This window comes from Pan paniscus, chromosome 7 (assembly GCF_029289425.2).
Source record: "Pan paniscus chromosome 7, NHGRI_mPanPan1-v2.0_pri, whole genome shotgun sequence".
Classification (NCBI taxonomy): Eukaryota; Metazoa; Chordata; class Mammalia; order Primates; family Hominidae; genus Pan; species Pan paniscus.
Window position 1 is genome coordinate 105,728,359 of NC_073256.2, and position 18,552 is coordinate 105,746,910.

General features: G+C 38.2%; 1 protein-coding gene and 1 long non-coding RNA gene across 4 annotated transcripts in view; one reads left to right on the forward strand and one right to left on the reverse strand.

The window, feature by feature from the left end:
- The window catches only part of MMP16 (matrix metallopeptidase 16), a 290,162-nt gene extending 279,728 nt beyond the window's left edge, over positions 1 to 10,434 (reverse strand). The window contains exon 1 of the mRNA XM_003821149.7: positions 9,707 to 10,434. Coding sequence (XP_003821197.3) covers positions 9,707 to 9,838 — 132 coding nt within the window. The 5' untranslated portion in view covers positions 9,839 to 10,434. The remainder of the gene's footprint in view (positions 1 to 9,706) is intronic.
- LOC117981445 (uncharacterized) overlaps positions 9,450 to 18,552 on the forward strand; it is a 551,201-nt gene continuing 542,098 nt past the window's right edge. The window contains exons 1-2 of one of the 3 annotated variants that reach the window (XR_010112985.1): positions 9,450 to 9,824; positions 11,560 to 11,683. This is a non-coding gene — a long non-coding RNA (uncharacterized LOC117981445). Of the gene's footprint in view, positions 9,825 to 10,373; positions 10,530 to 11,559; positions 11,684 to 18,552 lie in introns of those variants that run through there. The other 2 variants (XR_004672979.3, XR_010112986.1) reach the window with 2 other exon arrangements.

Consider the following 18,552-nt stretch of genomic DNA (forward strand, 5'->3'; position numbering starts at 1 on the left):
CACCCTCCAGCCACAAAAAGAGGACTTGCCAAAGGCTGAATGGTCCTTTAACAATTAAGTATTTTTAATTAAGGTATGTACATGCTTTTTTAGGTATAATGCTATTTCACACTTAATAGAACACAGTACTGTGTAAATATAACTTTTATATGCACTGGGAAACCAAGAAGTTTATGTCACTCACTTCTTTGTGAATTTCTCTTTATTGCAGTGAGAAAACCAAACCAGCAATATCTCTGAGGTATGTTTTTACTTCCTTCAGAGAAAGTGAGAAAGTAGCCAAAGGAATATTTAAATTTTGTAAAAATCAGCTAGATTTGTATAGTTGGTTTAGAAATAGTCCTTCTTTGATAGGTTAATAAACAAATTATGTGAGTGCTGAAAGCTACATACAAGAACAATCTTAGGGCCTGAAGTTTTTTTTTACATCTATTGGTCAACCACCATATTGGAGTTTCTATTCTCTCCACAATAAAGGCAACAACCAGCCAACAGGCCTATTCTCAAACAGTGAGGAGGAACTCAATAACATTTGAGACACCTGATCCATCGCTGGACTGATCTATCTCTGAAAAATGTCGCTTTATATTAAACTAAATAAATATTTTAAAAACAATAAAATAAATATATTTCCTTTTAGCTTCTACTCAATAGATGCAACACATAAAAATAACAAATGCCAGAATTCATAAAACATGCCAGTCAGTAGCTATAGACACACACATTCCTGCCCTGCAGGGCATTGGAACACCTGTCTCTGACAAAGGTTTTTCACTACATTTTCTGTATTGTTCAATTCTTTTAATCTTAGAATGTAACCAAATCTTCCTGAATACTTTGAAAGTCAGATTTAATGGTAAACTGCAATATAACAAATAGTTGACAAATAAAATACTACAATTTAATATTGTATGTGTTTAAGATTATGCCATACATGGATTACCAATTATCTAATGATTTAGATAACTGTAAAACTATACTGAGTATCACATAATCAATCTTAAATCAACCAATCAAATCAACAATCCCTTATTCAGTTTTTACTCCAGATAAGACTGTCTGCTCAGGATGGGTTAATATTTTTCCACTACACATATTAGTTACATCATTTTAGTTTGGAATACAAACGATGTTCGTAATGGAACTGGATCAAATTATCCATACTGGGAACCTGGAAGTTAATTCTCACCTGTATTTATTCGTTTGGAAGTCTGGGTACGACAGTCAGTCTGCCTGCTTTGATTTTAGGCTATCCCACTTCAGCACTTCATAGCAATATAACCTTGGCAAGTTCTTCAAACCCTGTGTTGCAGATCCAACACTTGTGTAACAGAAATAGTCATACCAACTCACAAGATTATGATAAGAATTAAATGCGTTTATATATGAAACATTTAGAACACTTATTAGGCACATAGCATGTGTTTAACCAATGTTAATTAACATTGTTTTTTATTATAATTAAGATTCAGTGTTCAAATGGTATTTCCATGTTGCTGGTTATTTGGACCTTTGTTTAATCAGAATGTAATGGCAGAATGTAGGTGTTTCTATGCTCCCAGTCATCAGCGGGAATTCAGGGACTGAGACACCATGTTATTCCTACTTATAAAGGAGACTGCTTGGCAGTGTCTGGATGCTGTCATTATAAAATCCACGCTACAGACAGGCAATAAAGATCACATATCCATTACATAAATGGCCCAAACAAGGCAAAGACTACTTAAGCAATTTGCTTGAGTCACTCATGGAGCAAACAACTTCACTCAGTCCATCATACATAGGCAAAACAATGAGTTATATGAGTAGCACTACTGTAATACAAGGAATACCCAAACCTCCAAAAAGGATTTTAGTCATATCTTAGTAGTGCTCTTGACTTTTCTATGTTTGTTCTCAATTTTATATAAACCATCGAGTATACATTTGTTTCTCTAAGCTATTTGAAACTATTTTACTTTATTAATGATGACAGAGGGGAGGGGTAAAAATGTGACTTTTCATAATTTTTCCCAACTTCTAAGCCTGGGGTCCTGCAAAGTAACTAAAATATGAAGTCCCTAAGATGCCAACTAGATGAAGCAAGTAGAGCGTGAGAAAAGGAACTGCAACTGTTGAGAGTAAAGAAGGAATGAATGCACAGACATTAGAACCTAAAATAAAAACAAATTTCTAATTATTATAAACAATGAGAAATTACCAACACATGGTAGGAATTCAACTGTGAAAAGTTCCCATGGAAAAATGCCCCCACTGACATCATTCGGGGTCTGACTGCATCAGCCGCATGCAGAGGCACATGTCTACATTCCATTGACATCACATCAGGTGCAAGCAATTTGGGGACATGAAATGAAGTTTATAAAAGTATCCAGCTTACCCTAAAAATGGCAGTTTATTCCTCCTTAACTTAAACGGGGCTAAAACAAATACTATAAGATTCCGTTTCAGTGAATAGTTTATTTGGGTTTCTTTGGTCATTCGAATACATCACTCTAAGGACTATCTCTCTTGAGAACATTTATCTGTTCTCAGGGTCCATGACTTACTTCAATAATCCATATCTCACTTAAGTGACTAGATTAAAAAACTTACAAAAAACTTAGTGATGCTTATGAGAAGCTTATAATATTTTAATTAAATGCTGGCATGCCCTAATGCATTAGCAAGTGCCTTTGTTATCCCCCAACCTCTACCAGAGGTCAAATAATAATCTGCTCAACTAAAAACATTTCTTAGGCTCCTATTTAAAGAAACCACACTGTTTCACACTTTTGTGGATCGTTTTTTACATATTGTTAAAAGGAAGAATAGGTAGAAACTGGATTTTAAACTCTGCTTTCATTGAAAAGTATTTATTCAATAAGGACTCATGGTAAACATTAGAAATTAAAATCAGTTTAGTCTCATGAGCTTTTAAAATTGGATTTTTGCTACACATAATCTAAAAGGCATTATCAAATTAAATTTATTCCACCTCTAATCTATAAAACCACAATTATTTCATTAGTTATTTTAGTTAAAACAGGAACACCAAAAACACCTAGTCACTACAATGTATAGTTTTTGGCCTATTACACACCTAAAAATAAGAGAAATGTAAAGCATTCCTGCATTATAATATTCTTTGTTACACTGCCATGCCCAGAACATTTTTCCCTAAAGTGCTAATTTCCTTCTTAGTTCATCAAATATGTAATCACTGGTGCCAAGTGGCCCTCAGTAAACCAGGTTACATCTTAAATCGTGAACTGTGTTCATTGATCTCTTCAAAATCTACAATTGGCTATGATTCATTTTGCAACATCTGATTGCATCTAGTATCTGTCCTTGATTTTAAACCAAGTTCTTCCAAGCCATTGGAGTCTTTAAGCAGCTCAATAGCTCCCTCTAGCCTCTTTTTATATACTACACCAAGAGGTCACATTTAATCAAAGGTTAGGGGCTACACTTACTCTCTGGGCTCAGCTTCTGTCATGTGGCTCATCAAGCTATGCCACTATCCAAAACTAAGGATGCACAATGCCAAACAGTTGTGGTGAAACACCAAGCAAAAAATATCAATTCAGAGTGCTAAATGACAGGAAACAACAATCAAATATGGTTTCATGAAGAACCTCAAAATCTATAAATAACTTCCCCAAGTAAAAGAAAAATAAGGCAAAAGAAAATGTGAATGTCCCATATATCATTACTTAGCATTCTGTCCTTTTAGGATGGAATTTTTTATTGTTCACATAAACTACATATTTTATAAAATAAATGCAATCTGATTTTTCATATTCAAAATCAAATATGTGGTGAAGAACAAAAAAATCCTCAAAGAACACATGCCCAAATTATTTCCCACAATGGGCAAATGGAGAATACAGTATAAGCACTTAATTTCACTACAAAATATGTGTATATTTATATACATATACAGAGAGACAGATTTAAATTTTGAGACACTCCCTCCCAAAAACTGTTAAAACTTAAGATTTTGAACTTATTCCAACTTGCCTTTTTATGATTGAATTACCACTTGTAGATGATATTTGTTTCTCAAAATGGCACTAAATTATATTTTTTAAATTAATTTTTAAGGTTTGCTACCTTGGCCAAAACTAGATTTTAAAATTACGTATCATTTGCTGCCAATGTATTTACTACTCAGCAGAAGGCTACGATGATTTCCAAAATGGAACATCCTTTGGAACTACAGATGATAATACATGTTAGATTTAAGTTACACATTCTGTATTTCCTCATGACATTTATTTCAGAAAAAAAATCTGAACTATCTACCTTTGTGATTCAGTAGTTACCAAATTTACAGGGTCAATATTGCATTTCCCATCCCCTTTGGCTACATAAACTAAAGCTTCTAGGCTTACGACTATACAATTTCAAATTTGGAAATGGCCTTAGTGACAGTTTAGTTCACATCTCATTGTTGCAGATGAGATATCAAATAAGTTACATGTCCAAGTTCAAAGCCAGGTTAGCAAAAGAACCTGAGTTAAAGCCCACCTCCTTCAACTTCTCCCCCAGTGCTCAATTACACTACATTGCTAGCTATCTTGCCATTCCCAATGTTATATGGACACGATATGTTTTTCACTATTTTTTACTACTGTAGAAAACACTTTAATTTCTTTTTCAGTCAATTCTTATCCTTCCCTATACATAATTTTTGAAAAACTTTTTTGTTGTTGTTCAGAATCTGAGGTATAACAGAGCTGGCCTAAGTTTCTTATTGAATCCTACCCATATTATGAAAAGGAAGCACTTGGGGTTTGATCCAATTAAAATAAAAAGGCCTACTGAATTATAAAGGCCTATTTATTTTCTATGGCATTAGAAAAGATGAACAGATTTCAGCAAACCTGATGTTGTAAAAGAAGGTGTGAGCTGAACTTGATATTCTATGATAGTAACAGATGACAAGACAAAATGTGAAAATCACATTCTTGAACTAAACTGTCTAAGAAAAACCTACGGGAAGAAAATGTACTGATGTTAGCTTGGTTGATTTTCAGTACATTATATTTTTAATAAATGGAAAGGTGTTTAAATAAAATCTTCCTATACCAATTGATATGTCCTAACCTGATAGATGTTTATGTCATTAGATGCTATGGTGCCAATTACTTCCTTATCGACCTTTATTTTCTATTAATAATAATGACATGTGGCTAGATGTGGTGGCTCATGTCTGTAATCCCAGCACTTTGGGAGGCCAAGGAGGGAGAATCACTTGAGCTCAGGAGTTTGAGACCAGCCTGGACAACATAGTGAGATCCTGTCTCAGTGAAAATTAAAAAAAAAAAAAAAGAAAAAAGAAAAAGCTGGGTATGGTGGTATGTGCCTGTAGTGCCAGCTACTCAGGAGGCTAAGGTGGGAGGATTGCTTGAGCCCAGGAGGTTGAGGCTGTAGTGAGCTATGATCACGTCATGTAATGGTTTCATGAATAACCATAGACCTGAGTGACCCGGCCCAGGCAACTCTGAACAGAGAGGCATAGTCAAGGTAGAACATGTAGGAGAAGCTAGAGAACCTTAAAACAATTGAGACTCTTGTTCTCCTTATCATAGCTTTGGGCCCTTATGAGCACCCTAAACAGCCAGCATATTTGAGACGTTTTGTTAAACCTGCAATCTTGCGGTACATAAAAATCTTGATGAATCAGTCATACAGCCCCTGTTGTTGACCAGTTAGAAACTGCTACAGTGGAGAATTATAGGCTATATTCAGGAGACAACCTTTACTCAAGAAGGCATGGTACCACCATTCTTCCATGTCCAAATGAAATAATGCATCTTGATTTTCTAAGCAAGCAAAGAACAAGAGAAAAGCAACAGTGTTCCAACATAAGAATGTAAAATTCTATAAAATATAATTTTTATCTCTGAAATGTCTCATGATTAATTATTACCAAATTTATATGCAATACAAAAGTACCCAATGCAAACTCTGACTTTTTAGGTACATGCAGGCAAACCTGACAAAGGTTTGAATAAATCTTAAATCAGTTAAGTAAATATATTGCAAGAAAAATTTAGGAAATAGTTATATTCAATTCATATTTATCATAAAAGACCCCTTTGAAATCTAAAATATCTCTGCTTTCTTTAATCAGGAACAACAAAATCAATTTTTGCCTTATCAAGACTTTTTTTGTCACAAAAGAGTAATCATTTTATGCTTTGATATATGCATCATTTAGAATTTTGTATGTTTTTATTTTACCACTAAATCAGCTTGAAAATTTTTTCCTCCCTGGAAATGTATGCTATTGTTTAGAAATCGATAAGGAATATGTTGTTCACATAAGTAATATCTGACAAACTATTCAGAGTTGACGATATGAGAGGTATTACTATCATGAACTATGTTCTGTCTCAAATTTCATAACAAAAATGCTCACAGCATACCAAAAAAAAAAGCCGCAGGATCATGAAAATCCCTATATGAGATAGCTATTTTAGGAACAAAATGATTTTTAAGACAGTAGACATTAATAATTATTTGTTAATAATTTAGCTGCTTCTGACCAATGAACACCTCTGATTCAGACTGCTGTCCAATGACAACAGTTTTTGACTTTTAGCTAATATTAGCAATGTTCCCTTGCGTCGTGCTAATTATCACATACTGAAAGACCAACTCTTAAAAAAGGGATCCAATGATATATGGATATCTTTACCTAAGTGAGTATATACTGAAAACTTAACAATAAAAGTGTTCCACTTGAAATGAAAGTAGAGCAGTGTATTGAATCTCTTCCATAGTACTACTCCTGGTAGTGTCTGACCCTTTCTTAGCTGTAAGAGATGTTCCTTTTTGCTTCTTAAAAAACAAGCTAACCAAGCAAAACCAAATGCACTCTCTTTCTGTAACAGGATTTCATCACCATATTAAAAATATCTCTCACTTCGATAATTGACAACTCCAAATATTTATACCCTTAAAAATCAGACAGGAAAGAGTTAACATGAATACCTCTAGCCAACCACCCTCTTCAAATCCCCCACTTCCCTGGGAAAAATATACAGTCTTAAACCTTAAATCACAGAGATAAAAAAGAATGGGGGGACCACAAATTGTTAAGTTTAGTGATGAATAAAGCAACGTAATCTTAGTTGTCAGCATAAAAAGCATCCCTCTGAAGCTCTGTTCCAACTATAAAAACTTTCTGTGCTTACTGAAAAAAAATTTTATGATCATATGAGCTTCATGCATGACTGATATCATTACTGTTTATTTTAAGACTATCCTTGAGAATCAATCAAATAAAACATTCCCAGTGTGTATGTTTTGCAACCAGAATGAGGAACACAATGTAAGTGCCTCTTCTGGAGAGGAAGTGATGGACCATTCTTCCCATTAGTGTTTCCTATCAAAAAAAACGTCAAATAGAAGTGAATCAGGCAGAAATTTATGTCAGAAAACATCCCGTCATTCTGTGTTCTTGACAATATTTCCATTTCACTAGCAGCTACTCCTACAATCTAAAAAAAAGGGGGGGTATCATTACACATAAAGAAGCTTATAAATCCAACCAAAATGAGCTCAAGAGCTTAAAAATACTATTTGAGGATAACATAAACTATGGCGTATAATCTGCTCTAAACCATGAAAAACTTCCCATTTTATTAAGCAAGGTTTTAAAGGTCTGAGATGGCACATGACTTATCTGTCAGGCTTAAATCTGTGTAATAAATATGACTAGAATAATTTAAATCCTCTAAAAATGGGAAAATAACTATTTTCTCCATAAACCATTTTTCCCCACACATCTTCATGAAGAAAGAGAAGGGGTCATTGGAATCCAAAATTAAATAAAATTTTTTAGTAAAATCATAACTTTTTGCATAATAATATCTGAACTTACTGAGGGATTCCAATATAAAGAAATACAATCTTTTATGTTTAGTCTCACAAAAAATCTAATAATCATCAAAACTCATGTTATCCTAACCTCTGAAAGCAAATCTAATACTTTCCTAAAGCAGGTAACCATCAATCCAGGCTGTCCTTCCCTTCCCTTATTCAGAAAGACACAACCTTGCACTTACTTTTACCACCTCCCACACACTCCACCTCACCACCATCACCACCAATCTGAAGCAATAGGCCCTTCTGTTTATAACATTATAAATAACAGCTTGCCACTTTAATTCCTCCAGCCTATGAACTAATCCTTCATTTCAACATTAAATTATCTCTTGATTTAAATGTTAGGTATAAAAATCCATCTGTGGCACGTAATTCCAAAAGTTCAAATTTGCAATAAAAAAAGTATGGACTTTCAAGCCCCTTTCTCTTTTTATCTAGAAAAATAAAGTTGTATTTTTCAAAGGGTTAAACCTTTTTAGTTTTCAAATTGGGTTTTTTTGTGTGTAATTTATTCATACTTAATATCTGTGAAGGTCTTTAACTCTTGATAATAGCTCTTACTTTTTCAAGTACTTTTTTTGTACTAACCATGACTTATTACATGAAGTCCTAAGAACAGTTTCTATAAACACAGTTATATTCAGAATATGCCTTTACACATGGCATTTATTATGCATACTCTGTATATCAATTGGTTACATGAAGCATGTTCAAATACTGTGCAACAGGTCTTGCTATTGTGTAAACACACACTCCCAGCAAAATGACAATAAGCTTCATAATATCAACAATATAAGAAAAAAATCACATTATTCCTTAAAGAATTATTCATAATTCGTTTGAGAGTTCAGAGGACATCAGATCTAATCAAAAGAAGTAAATGTTACTAAGACCCTCTTACTGGCTTTGTATCCCACCGTATATGTGATAAAGTTGTGTTACAGCCCAGGTGTATACACGCTTTCATTGATTTATTGCATATTACTGGCTTCAGTGCTGACTTGATGACAGGAAGAGTACTTTGGCAGAGGTCTGACAAGTCCCTATCCTTAAGTTCCCTTTTGCTTTGTGCCGTCTGTTCCCAAAGCTATCAAAGTAAAGCAAATGACAGTCTAAAACCTCCCCGTTTTGCCACGAGAGTGTGAAATCAAATTAAAAACACACCTCAAAACTATTACATTGGGCCACGTTTATTTTCAATTGGCGGGGGAGGGGGAAAGAAGACACTTAAAAAGAGATGGATTTCATGTCCTCTGTGTAGCCAGATCTAGTTACAGTGTATTAAGTTATGTCTAAATGAAAAAAAAAAAAGACTCTCAAGTGTTTTATCACAAAGTAATGTTATTAAACACATCTAGTGTTCCCACGCTCTCCTCTAGATTCTTTGATTTTTAACCTCCTTTGTTAGGCACCAAACACTGGGAGAAAGATTTCAGGAACAATACCTAGGCAGCACATGATGCCAGGGAATTAATTCTGTCTTCCCCGAGCTGTTTATCCATCATAAACTCAAGCTGCCTTATTTAGCTACACGGTTGCTATACGTAGGACTTCTCTTCCCTGGGTGAAAAGCATGGACCGGCTACAATTGTGTCTTTGAGCGCGCAGCATCGTGCTTTGTGCTGCCGGGGATAACGGATTCTGGGTCTCACACGCATCCGTCACCTAAGACACCCTTAAACTGAACCAGGGTCTCCACAGCTGGAAGGGAAACAATGTGCTGGGACCCAGGCTGCTCTGAGCTACAAGGATCCCAGGAGTGAAGGAAATGTTTCAGGGAGCAGCCCAGGCAGCGGGGGGAGGAAGAAAGCCCTCGCACTCTTACCTCCACATTGAAATACTGCTCCGTTCCGCAGACTGTAGCACATAAAATCCAAAGCAAGGTTTGCAAGAAAAACACCCCCGAATGATGCACGAAATCCAACCGTCTTCCAGTGCTGAATGTGAGTAAGATCATAGTGAACTGTGCTTCAATGGATGGACGAGCTCCCCTTCGTTTTCTCCCTCTCTCCCTCTCCCTCCCTCCCTCGTTTCCTTTCAAAAAAAAGTCCTCCGGGTGGGTAAGGAGCCTGCAGGTTCACCCACAGCCGGGCAAGGGGAGGAGACAGGGGCCCCGCGCTCGGCAGCCCCCGAGAGGCAGCGGCGAAGACAGGGGTCAGCAGTAGTTCCTGTTCACCATCCTCCGGGGTCAGTCACCGGGAACGTGGCGCCCAAGTTCACCGGCGGTTCCGGCTCAAAGCGTCTAGTAGCAGCCGCAGCAGCAGCAGCCGCCGCCGCCGCCGCCGCCTCCAGCCCGTGCGTCCTCCTCCTCCACTGCCTACTCCTCCTCCTCCTCCGCCGCCGCCGCCGCCCCCAGCTCCTGCGGGAAGGGCCTCCGCCGCTCCTCACTCTCTCGCCTCTGCTTCTCCTGCCCTCCTCTCCTCGCTCCCCTCCAGAATGTTCATCCGTAATCTACATAACTCCTCCTTCCCGGGGTCTGCCTGGCTCTCCGGGCCCTTGGCGCGCGCGCGCGCGCGCACACACACACACACACACACACACACACAGAGACACACCGCGACACACACACACGCGCGCATACACACAGCCCGACACACACGCACGCGCGCTTCTTAAAGGAGACGGCTCATAAAGGATTCCCCACTACGGTAGGGCGCACCGGAGGTATCCAGCCCGCGACAAGGGCCCCGGTTTGAGCACAGCTCTTCGACAGTATCTCCCATCCCGCATCCCCGAGGCAGGCACCCAGGAACTTGGGCGGCTCCATTCTTTCTTCTCGCCCACCCCGCCGCCTCGCATCTAAAAACGAGTGCGCCCCTCCCCAGCCATGAGCTGGGTGGGGCTCAGGCTGCGGACCCTAGTGGGGCCTGGGGAGCGGCCCAACCCTGGTCCTGGAGAGCGGTCGGCATTCCTGAGGAAGCGGCCCTGGAAGAACAGGGGCGCTGGGAATCAGAGGAGCGCCTGGTCACTGAGCGCCGCTGGGTGGCTCGGGTCGGTGGCCGGGGCTGACCAAGTTTGGGAAGACTGAGATAGCAAATCCCGAACGTCCAAAACTTTGTTGGGGTCCCGAGCCTGTGGCCTGGTGTCTTCCTGAATCCCCTCTACCATAGCTACATTCCGCCTTCCAGGCTTGAGGAGTAGGCACAGGGTTTTGGTGGGGGACTAGACAAATACAGAAGCGGGATGAAAACGCTCACTTTCCAAGTGAACGGTGGACACACGCGCACAGTGGGACCCGGGAGAGATGGTCCTGGGTGTTAACAAAACATCCGATGAGAGGGATGGGGGCGCTGGAAAGAAACCGGCTGCGGGAGCCAGGGGAAGGGTTGGGGAAAGAAGGAGAAGAAGCAGCCTGAGGAAAGGCGAGTAAAGCAGCTGGCAAGGGCGGGAGGAAGAGGCTGCGCGCAGACCGAGCGGGGGAGAGGCTGGCGGGAGCTAGGAGAGCTGCAGGCAAGAGGGGGAGGCGGCTGGCAAGAAGCACGGGCGAACGCGGGCAGGGAACTTCAGAGGAGGCTGCCAGAAAGGACTGGAGCTGCAGCAGTGCGAGGCAGTGGACAGGGGGGGCAGCAACCACCAGCCCTTGGCAAGTGATGGTTTGGCTGAAAGAGGAAGGGGGAAGGGAGCGAGGCAAGCATCTGTTTGGGGGCCAATGCCAGTAAATGTGCTTCTCCTTGGCAGCCAGCAGAGGGGAAGAGGAGCCCACGGGAAAGAAAAGCAGGCGAGGTTAAGAATAAAGAGTGTTCCAGGTATGACAGCTACCTCGGTGAGGTGGAAGAGAGAATTGACAAGGCAAATTTCATGGGTGAGTTGGAAAGGCAAGAAGCGGGACTACAAGAGGTCCTATGTGGTAAGCAGATGGAAAATTCTGAGAATGGTTTGCCAAAAATTGTATTAGACTGCAATAACTTTAATCCAATAAAAGAAAAAAAAGGCTGAGGAATGGGACTTTGCAGCTGTTGCTGTAAAAATGTAAGAAATGCCCACCCAACTTGACCCAAGACCCAAGAAGGTCTCAGGGAGACCTTCCTGACAGTCTGCCTTGTGCCCAGCATGTGCTGCCCACAAAATAATTTTGAAGATGTAATAAAAAGCAATGTCTTATATTGTATAGTATATTAGAATATTCAGAATGTTTCCAGACATAGTATCTCATTTAATTCTCACACCATCTCTGAGGATTTTGTTTTTATTTTACAGATGAAGTAAATGATAGCAATAAAATATAACGTTCCAGCAAACCGTACAAGTGGCAGAGTTCAGACTTTTGTTTCCTGACTCCCAGTTCAGTGATTTTCCTGCTATACTCCAGTGACTTTCCAAATGGAAATTCATTCCTGCTCTTAGCAATTTTATAATCCATAGGTTGAGATGACTTTTTATAAAAGAAACAGCTAGAAGGCAACATGAAAGTAATGTCATTATATAGAATTTATATGGTGTTCTGTGCCAATATAAGGTAACGAAATGTAGTGAAGTATTTGTCAATAAATCAAGAATGATTTTTATGTGTGCATTATATCTAGTAAAGTGCAAAATTAGAGAGGGACAATGATACAAAAAAATGTTTAAACTCAGTTCCTAGTCTTTGAGATATTATTGAAGAGGAGGAGGTAAAAATAATTTACCAAAGACGTTCATGAGAAAACAGTGCTAAATGGTGATGTCCTTGCTAACTGAGCCAAATATTAGAAGACTTTATCAAGGACATGGAGTGCAAGTTGAGCACTGCAAAACTATCAGTAAGGAGGGATTTTTCACCATAAGCAACTTGGTTTTCTTTCTTTTTTTAAAGCGTGTGCTCAGAAAAGAAAAATAGTGTATTTGTGGAGGACAGGTATGGAGAGGGACTTGTAATGAAATATTGAGTTAACATTTGCTCAAATTGGTAAACAAGGATGGCTAAACCATTCTAAATATGAATAGGTATCCAGGGAATATTACCTTCAAAATTATGCATGGGATTGACCATGGGAAGGGACTCTATGCAAAGAGGTAACAATTAAAATAAGGTTTTAGGCCAACCATGGTGGCTCGCGCCTATAATTCCATCACTTTGGGAGGCTGAGGTGGGGGGATCACCTGAGGTCAGGAGTTTGAGACTAGCCTGACCAAGATGATGAAATCGCATCTCTACTAAAAATACAAACATTAGTTGGACGTGGTGGCGGGTGCCTGTAATCCCAGCTACTCAGGAGGCTGAGGCAGGAGAATCACTTGAACTCAGGAGGCACAGGTTGCAGTGAGCCGAGATTGCGCCACTGCACTCTAGCCTGGGTGACAAGAATGAAACTTCATCTCAAAATAAATAAATAAATAAGGTTTTAATCCAGCTATGAAACTATAAGGCCTGGACTAGTGAGATGTCCTAGGAAATCTACGCTTTCAAAGAGCAATCCTAAGAGAAGAAAACTATTGAAAGTAGAAAATCCTAAATTCGAAAGATAATACCAAATTAGTGATTGGTTACCATAAGAATTTTAATTATTTGTAAACAGTTATTAAACTTATTTGTGAGTGTTTGATGAGCAATAAGTGAATGAATGAGTGTTCAAGGTTATGGAAATACTGTGAATATTCAAGGTTCTAGGAATACTAACAGATAATACTGTTTCATTTCTGAGATGGGACTCAGAAGGATTCATAGTACAGTGAGAAGGACAGACATATAATAATTATTGCAATGTCATAAGACCCAGGTAATTACAAAAGCAAGATGCTATGGAACAGGGTGGAAGAAGTAGTTGACTTTCCGTGAATTTTTTTTTTTTTTTTTTTTTTTTTGGAGAAAGGATCACAAAATACATGCTTCTCAAGTGGAATCTCTAATAATAAGAAATGTACTGGGCAGATAGGAAAAGGAAGAATATTTCTGACCTGTGTGCAGTGGAGGAATAAATACACAAAGCGGCATTTGTGGAACTACAAATAGTTGGTCAGGACTAGAGGCTAGGGTGTGTAAAGCAAGGTCAGAGTCAGAGGTCGCATGAGTAAGTGTGCAGGGATCAGATCAGCAAGAGTCTTAGGTACCATATTTGAGGCTGTAGACATTCTCCCAAAGGAATTCTTAGGAGGAATAGTTGGATTTTCACTACCTTTACTGTTTGTTTGCTAATTCCATGCAGACAGTCACCTTCTAGTTCTCATATATTTTACCTCATATGTTCCATTAAGCATGTAATATCTACTGCCTTTATAGACCTTCTATCTGTGCTTGTCTAATAAGCCTGATGCAAAGTTTCACATATTGACTCAGATGGGTACCTGCAGAAATGTAATCGCTTTCTTGGTCAGGTAGGTTTGTTATTCTATCTCTAATCTGTTATATATACTTATCTTTTAAGGGCCTAGAATTACAAAGAAATTTCTATTCTCATCTATTAGTAGTGTGAGCTTCTTGGTGGTCTTCCTAGAGAGGGCGTTGTTTTCCTATGCATAGTAAGATAAAACATGGAATATCATCCTTCCCTTTAGGATATGAATGAAATCTTTCCTCACAACTCTTGGCACTTGCTGTGTATGCTTTCTGTCAACTACTTTCCCTCTTCTCACAATTTCACATAACTAATGAACAATCTCAGAATTACATGTGACTAGAGAAAAGAGAACCAAAAAAAAAGATGAAAATAAATAAGAAAGCCAAAGAGAAGTAGTAATTGCCACTGATAAAGGTTAATAGCAATTCAATGAAATATTACATGGGAGACAAGAGGTCTGAGGAAGTAAATTATATGTAAACCTAACAAGAGGCAAATGACATATACTTAAAAATGAGCAGTTGAGTCACATTCTGGGATGTGTAAATAACTACCTAAAATAACACTGGAGATAAATTATGTACTATAGCCTTTATTGAACCAGATTTCTTAGTAAAATAGAGCCTTTGAAATGAATTCTGTAGCTTGAGAAGTTACATAAACTTGCTCATTCTTCCATCATATCAACTAATATGCTTTCTTTCCTACTTGCATCAGTTGAACCTGCAGTGTTTTTTTATTTTTAAATTCAGAGAATATTGAATTAGTGCCAGCTACTGGCATTCTCTCACACATCTGTTATTACCAGGGTCATGCATATGTGGAACAATCAGCTAGAGGCTTATTATTTAAGCTGTGTTCTCTCTGGAAACTTTAAGACCAAGGAGCTTATCAGAAATGCGGAATCTCTGGCTGTGTCAAGATACCCCAGTGCTCCATAGGCATGGTAAAATTGAGAAGCACTGTTCTAGAGTTTGCACACAGGACAGCTTAGTTGCACTGTATCCACCTCCTTAATGTTATTAGTGTCATGCTCTAAGTAAAGAGAGCTAACCAGTTCCAATCAGAGTTATGCTTGTGGTACTGAAATGTTGGCTTTTCCCTCAAAAATATAACTGCATGACCTGAATTTATTGATATAGCTTCTAACTTTCAGCAGTATGGTGTTTTTTTTTTGAACATGCATTCTGTGCAAAACAACTCTCCTACTTGATAAGAAAAATTTCTAGCTATTATCACTGCCTATGAAGATAGTATGATTTTTTCTCCATTTCTTTCATTGATTTATGCTCTTTACCCCTCCATAACTATGAGTGTTTCTCAAATATGTGGTCTTCTTTTTAGTTCCTTCATTCCTCCAAGGACATTGATTAACCACTATAAAATACAAAGCAAGTGAAGATTTAAAAAGATAAACATGAAGTGAGTTACAATAAACCAATTCAGTTTGGTTAGGTTCTAAGATTGATGAAGTTTTGAACTTTAAAGTTGTTTTCATTTGGAATTCCTTTTGAAATAAACAAGAAGCTATCAATACAGAATACAGAGACATGCTTTTGGTAAAAGTGAGTGAAGAAATGGCTCCCAGTGCCTTCTTTTTTTTTGTCATAGAGTACCTGAAGTTTGGAGCTCCAAGATGACTGGGAATTATGAGAACCCACCAGATCAGGTATACTATTAGGCTAGAGGTGGGTCTTTTCAGTACCCATAGTTGTGCCCATAACCATACAAGACCATTGCTCCAGCAATGCAGTTATCTGCTTCCCAGTGACCATGGTCTGTTAAAACAAATAACTTGGAGTTGCAGAAGCTTGAAGTCTAACTTTGCTCTTCTCTCACTCTAGAGAGATTCTTCCCTCTTAAGTCTATACCTGTTACTTCTATTCTGATAATTTTTAGGTCTGTATCCCTAGCCTTAAATTTAGTCCCATGGTCTAGAATTCATATTACTACTTTCACCTAAAACTTAGCATATCCCCAACCATGTTCACCACCTTTTTCTTTAGATGGTATATTCTTTACTTTCCTCATTTCAATCTAGACCCACTATTCCACTTAACATGGAACACACCTTTGACTCTAATATTAATTTATGTTCTGTGTTGAATCAGAATCAATCACCAGTAGCTATCATGACCCTTGTCCAAAATCACTCTTATTCATTCCTTCACCTGCACTTGCAGTTAATAACTGTCCCTTACAAATGTATACTCTTGTCATTTCATGGCTAATCACTGGAGTAGCCTCCAATATGTTGTATATGCATATGTTCTTTTTTGTCTCCAATTATTCTTCAAATCAGTTCATTGAATCCCCCCCAAACTTAACTATTCTTATGTATAATTTTCAGCATAGACATGGCATTTATAAATTAGAAGGACATTTTTAAAGTTCTTTTCTTCCTCTTCATTATTCAGAAGAGGGAATTGAGGCTTAGCAATGTTAAATAAGATGTGACTAGTTGGCAAAGGTTAAAAAATGCACATGTATTCTGATTTACAACTTATTGCCTTTGTAAAAGAAAAAGATTCGTCGTAAACTACTTTAGGCATGCAAGAAAATACCATAAACAAACAACCCAGTGTAAGAAATATTTTCATCACCTTTTTTTTTTTACCAATGCCATGTAAATAATTGTGGTGGACTAACATTAGATAATATGCTGTGGATTATCAGACATGCCATGGTTTGGTATATTGAGATATACAGCACATATGATGAGAATGATGAAATATGATGGGGAAGGACATTTCATTATGTAAGTGGCTAGGCAAATGGAGAAGATGATTGAGAATCCCTTTAGGTACTTGTGTACCTTTAGAAAAATCATTATCTAAGTTTTTATGTTTCATTTTTTTCATCTATACAGTGGTATTTCATATTCTTTGGGTAGTTGTGAGGATTAAATGAGATATTACACATGGAAGCTTTCTGTAAAATTCTAAGTACTAAAAAGCATAAAAGATTATAGCATGTGGCTATTGCATACTTTACTTTCAGCAGGCAGGCAGCAAAGACTGAATGAGATTCTGGTTAACCTTTAAAGTGAAGACTCTCTGAGACCATTTCTAGTAATTTCTACTGGGGATTAACAAGTGCTGTGTTTTTAACTGGTATTAACAGAAATGATAAAGAAAAGGAGCTATAAAATGACAGTCTGTTATCAAAATATAATTAGTCCCTTTTGTATTATTACATAGTGTATTAAATACACTTTTCATTAGTTCAGGAGCAAAGAAAAGGAAATGGAAAATGAAATGGAAATTAGATTGGCATCCATTAAAATAATATCGCTATGAAAATATATGATATAAAATTGAATATTTTATATTAAATTAGAGGCATTGAATTGGAATCTAAACTTATACAGTTCAGAGAACCTTTTATAAGCTAATTTTCAATAGTAATGAGAAAATAAACATCCAAGTACAATGTTCTTTTTCCACATTTTAGAACAAAAATAAAAATGAATTAACCCATATCAGTATAGTTATCATTAGAGGAAGGATAGTAACAGAAAGATGAGAAAATATGCCAGACCTTTTTTGGGGGGGCATTTGTTTAGCAATCTTTCTTTTCTTTTTTTTTTTTTTGAGACGGAGTCTCGCTCTGTCGCCCAGGCTGGAGTGCAGTAGCACAATCTCGGCTCACTGCAAGCTCCGCCTCCCGAGTTCACACCATTCTCCTGCCTCAGCCTCCCAATAGCTGGGACTACAGGTGCCTGCCACCACGCCCGGCTAATTTTTTGTATTTTTTTAGTAGAGACGGGGTTTCTCCGTGTTAGCCAGGATGGTCTCGATCTCCTGACCCTGCGATCCACCTGCCTCGGCCTCCCAAAGTGCTGGGATTACAGGCGTGAGCCACTGCGCCCGGCCAGCAATCTTTATTTTCTTAATCTGAATGCACTCACAGTTACATAGGTATCTCCACCAAAATGTATTTAGTCATCTAACCATAATTTTAGTATATTTCGTGCTTTTGTTGTGTGTTTTCTCATCTTGAAAACTTTTAACCACACATCTTTAATTCTGTCAAAGCTGAAATAGACAGAATCATTCTTATTTTGTTTGTTGTTACTAAGAAACTTATTATGGTAATAAAGTTAGTAGTCTTCTACATCTTTCACTACCTGACTCACTATATCAGGTGAGGTGAGGTGTTCTAATGGTCTGATAGTCTAATAAGGAAAAACTATCTATGTACATTTATAAAAGCACCCTAGGGGCTGGGTGCGGTGGCTCACTCCTCTAATCCCAGCACTTTGGGAGGCCAAGGTGGGCAGATCACGAGGTCAGGAGATTAAGACCATCCTGGCTAACATGGTGAAACCCAGTCTCTACTAAAAATACAAAAAATTAGCCAGGCGTGGTGGTGGGTGCCTGTAGTCCCAGCTACTCAGGAGGCTGAGGCAGAAGAA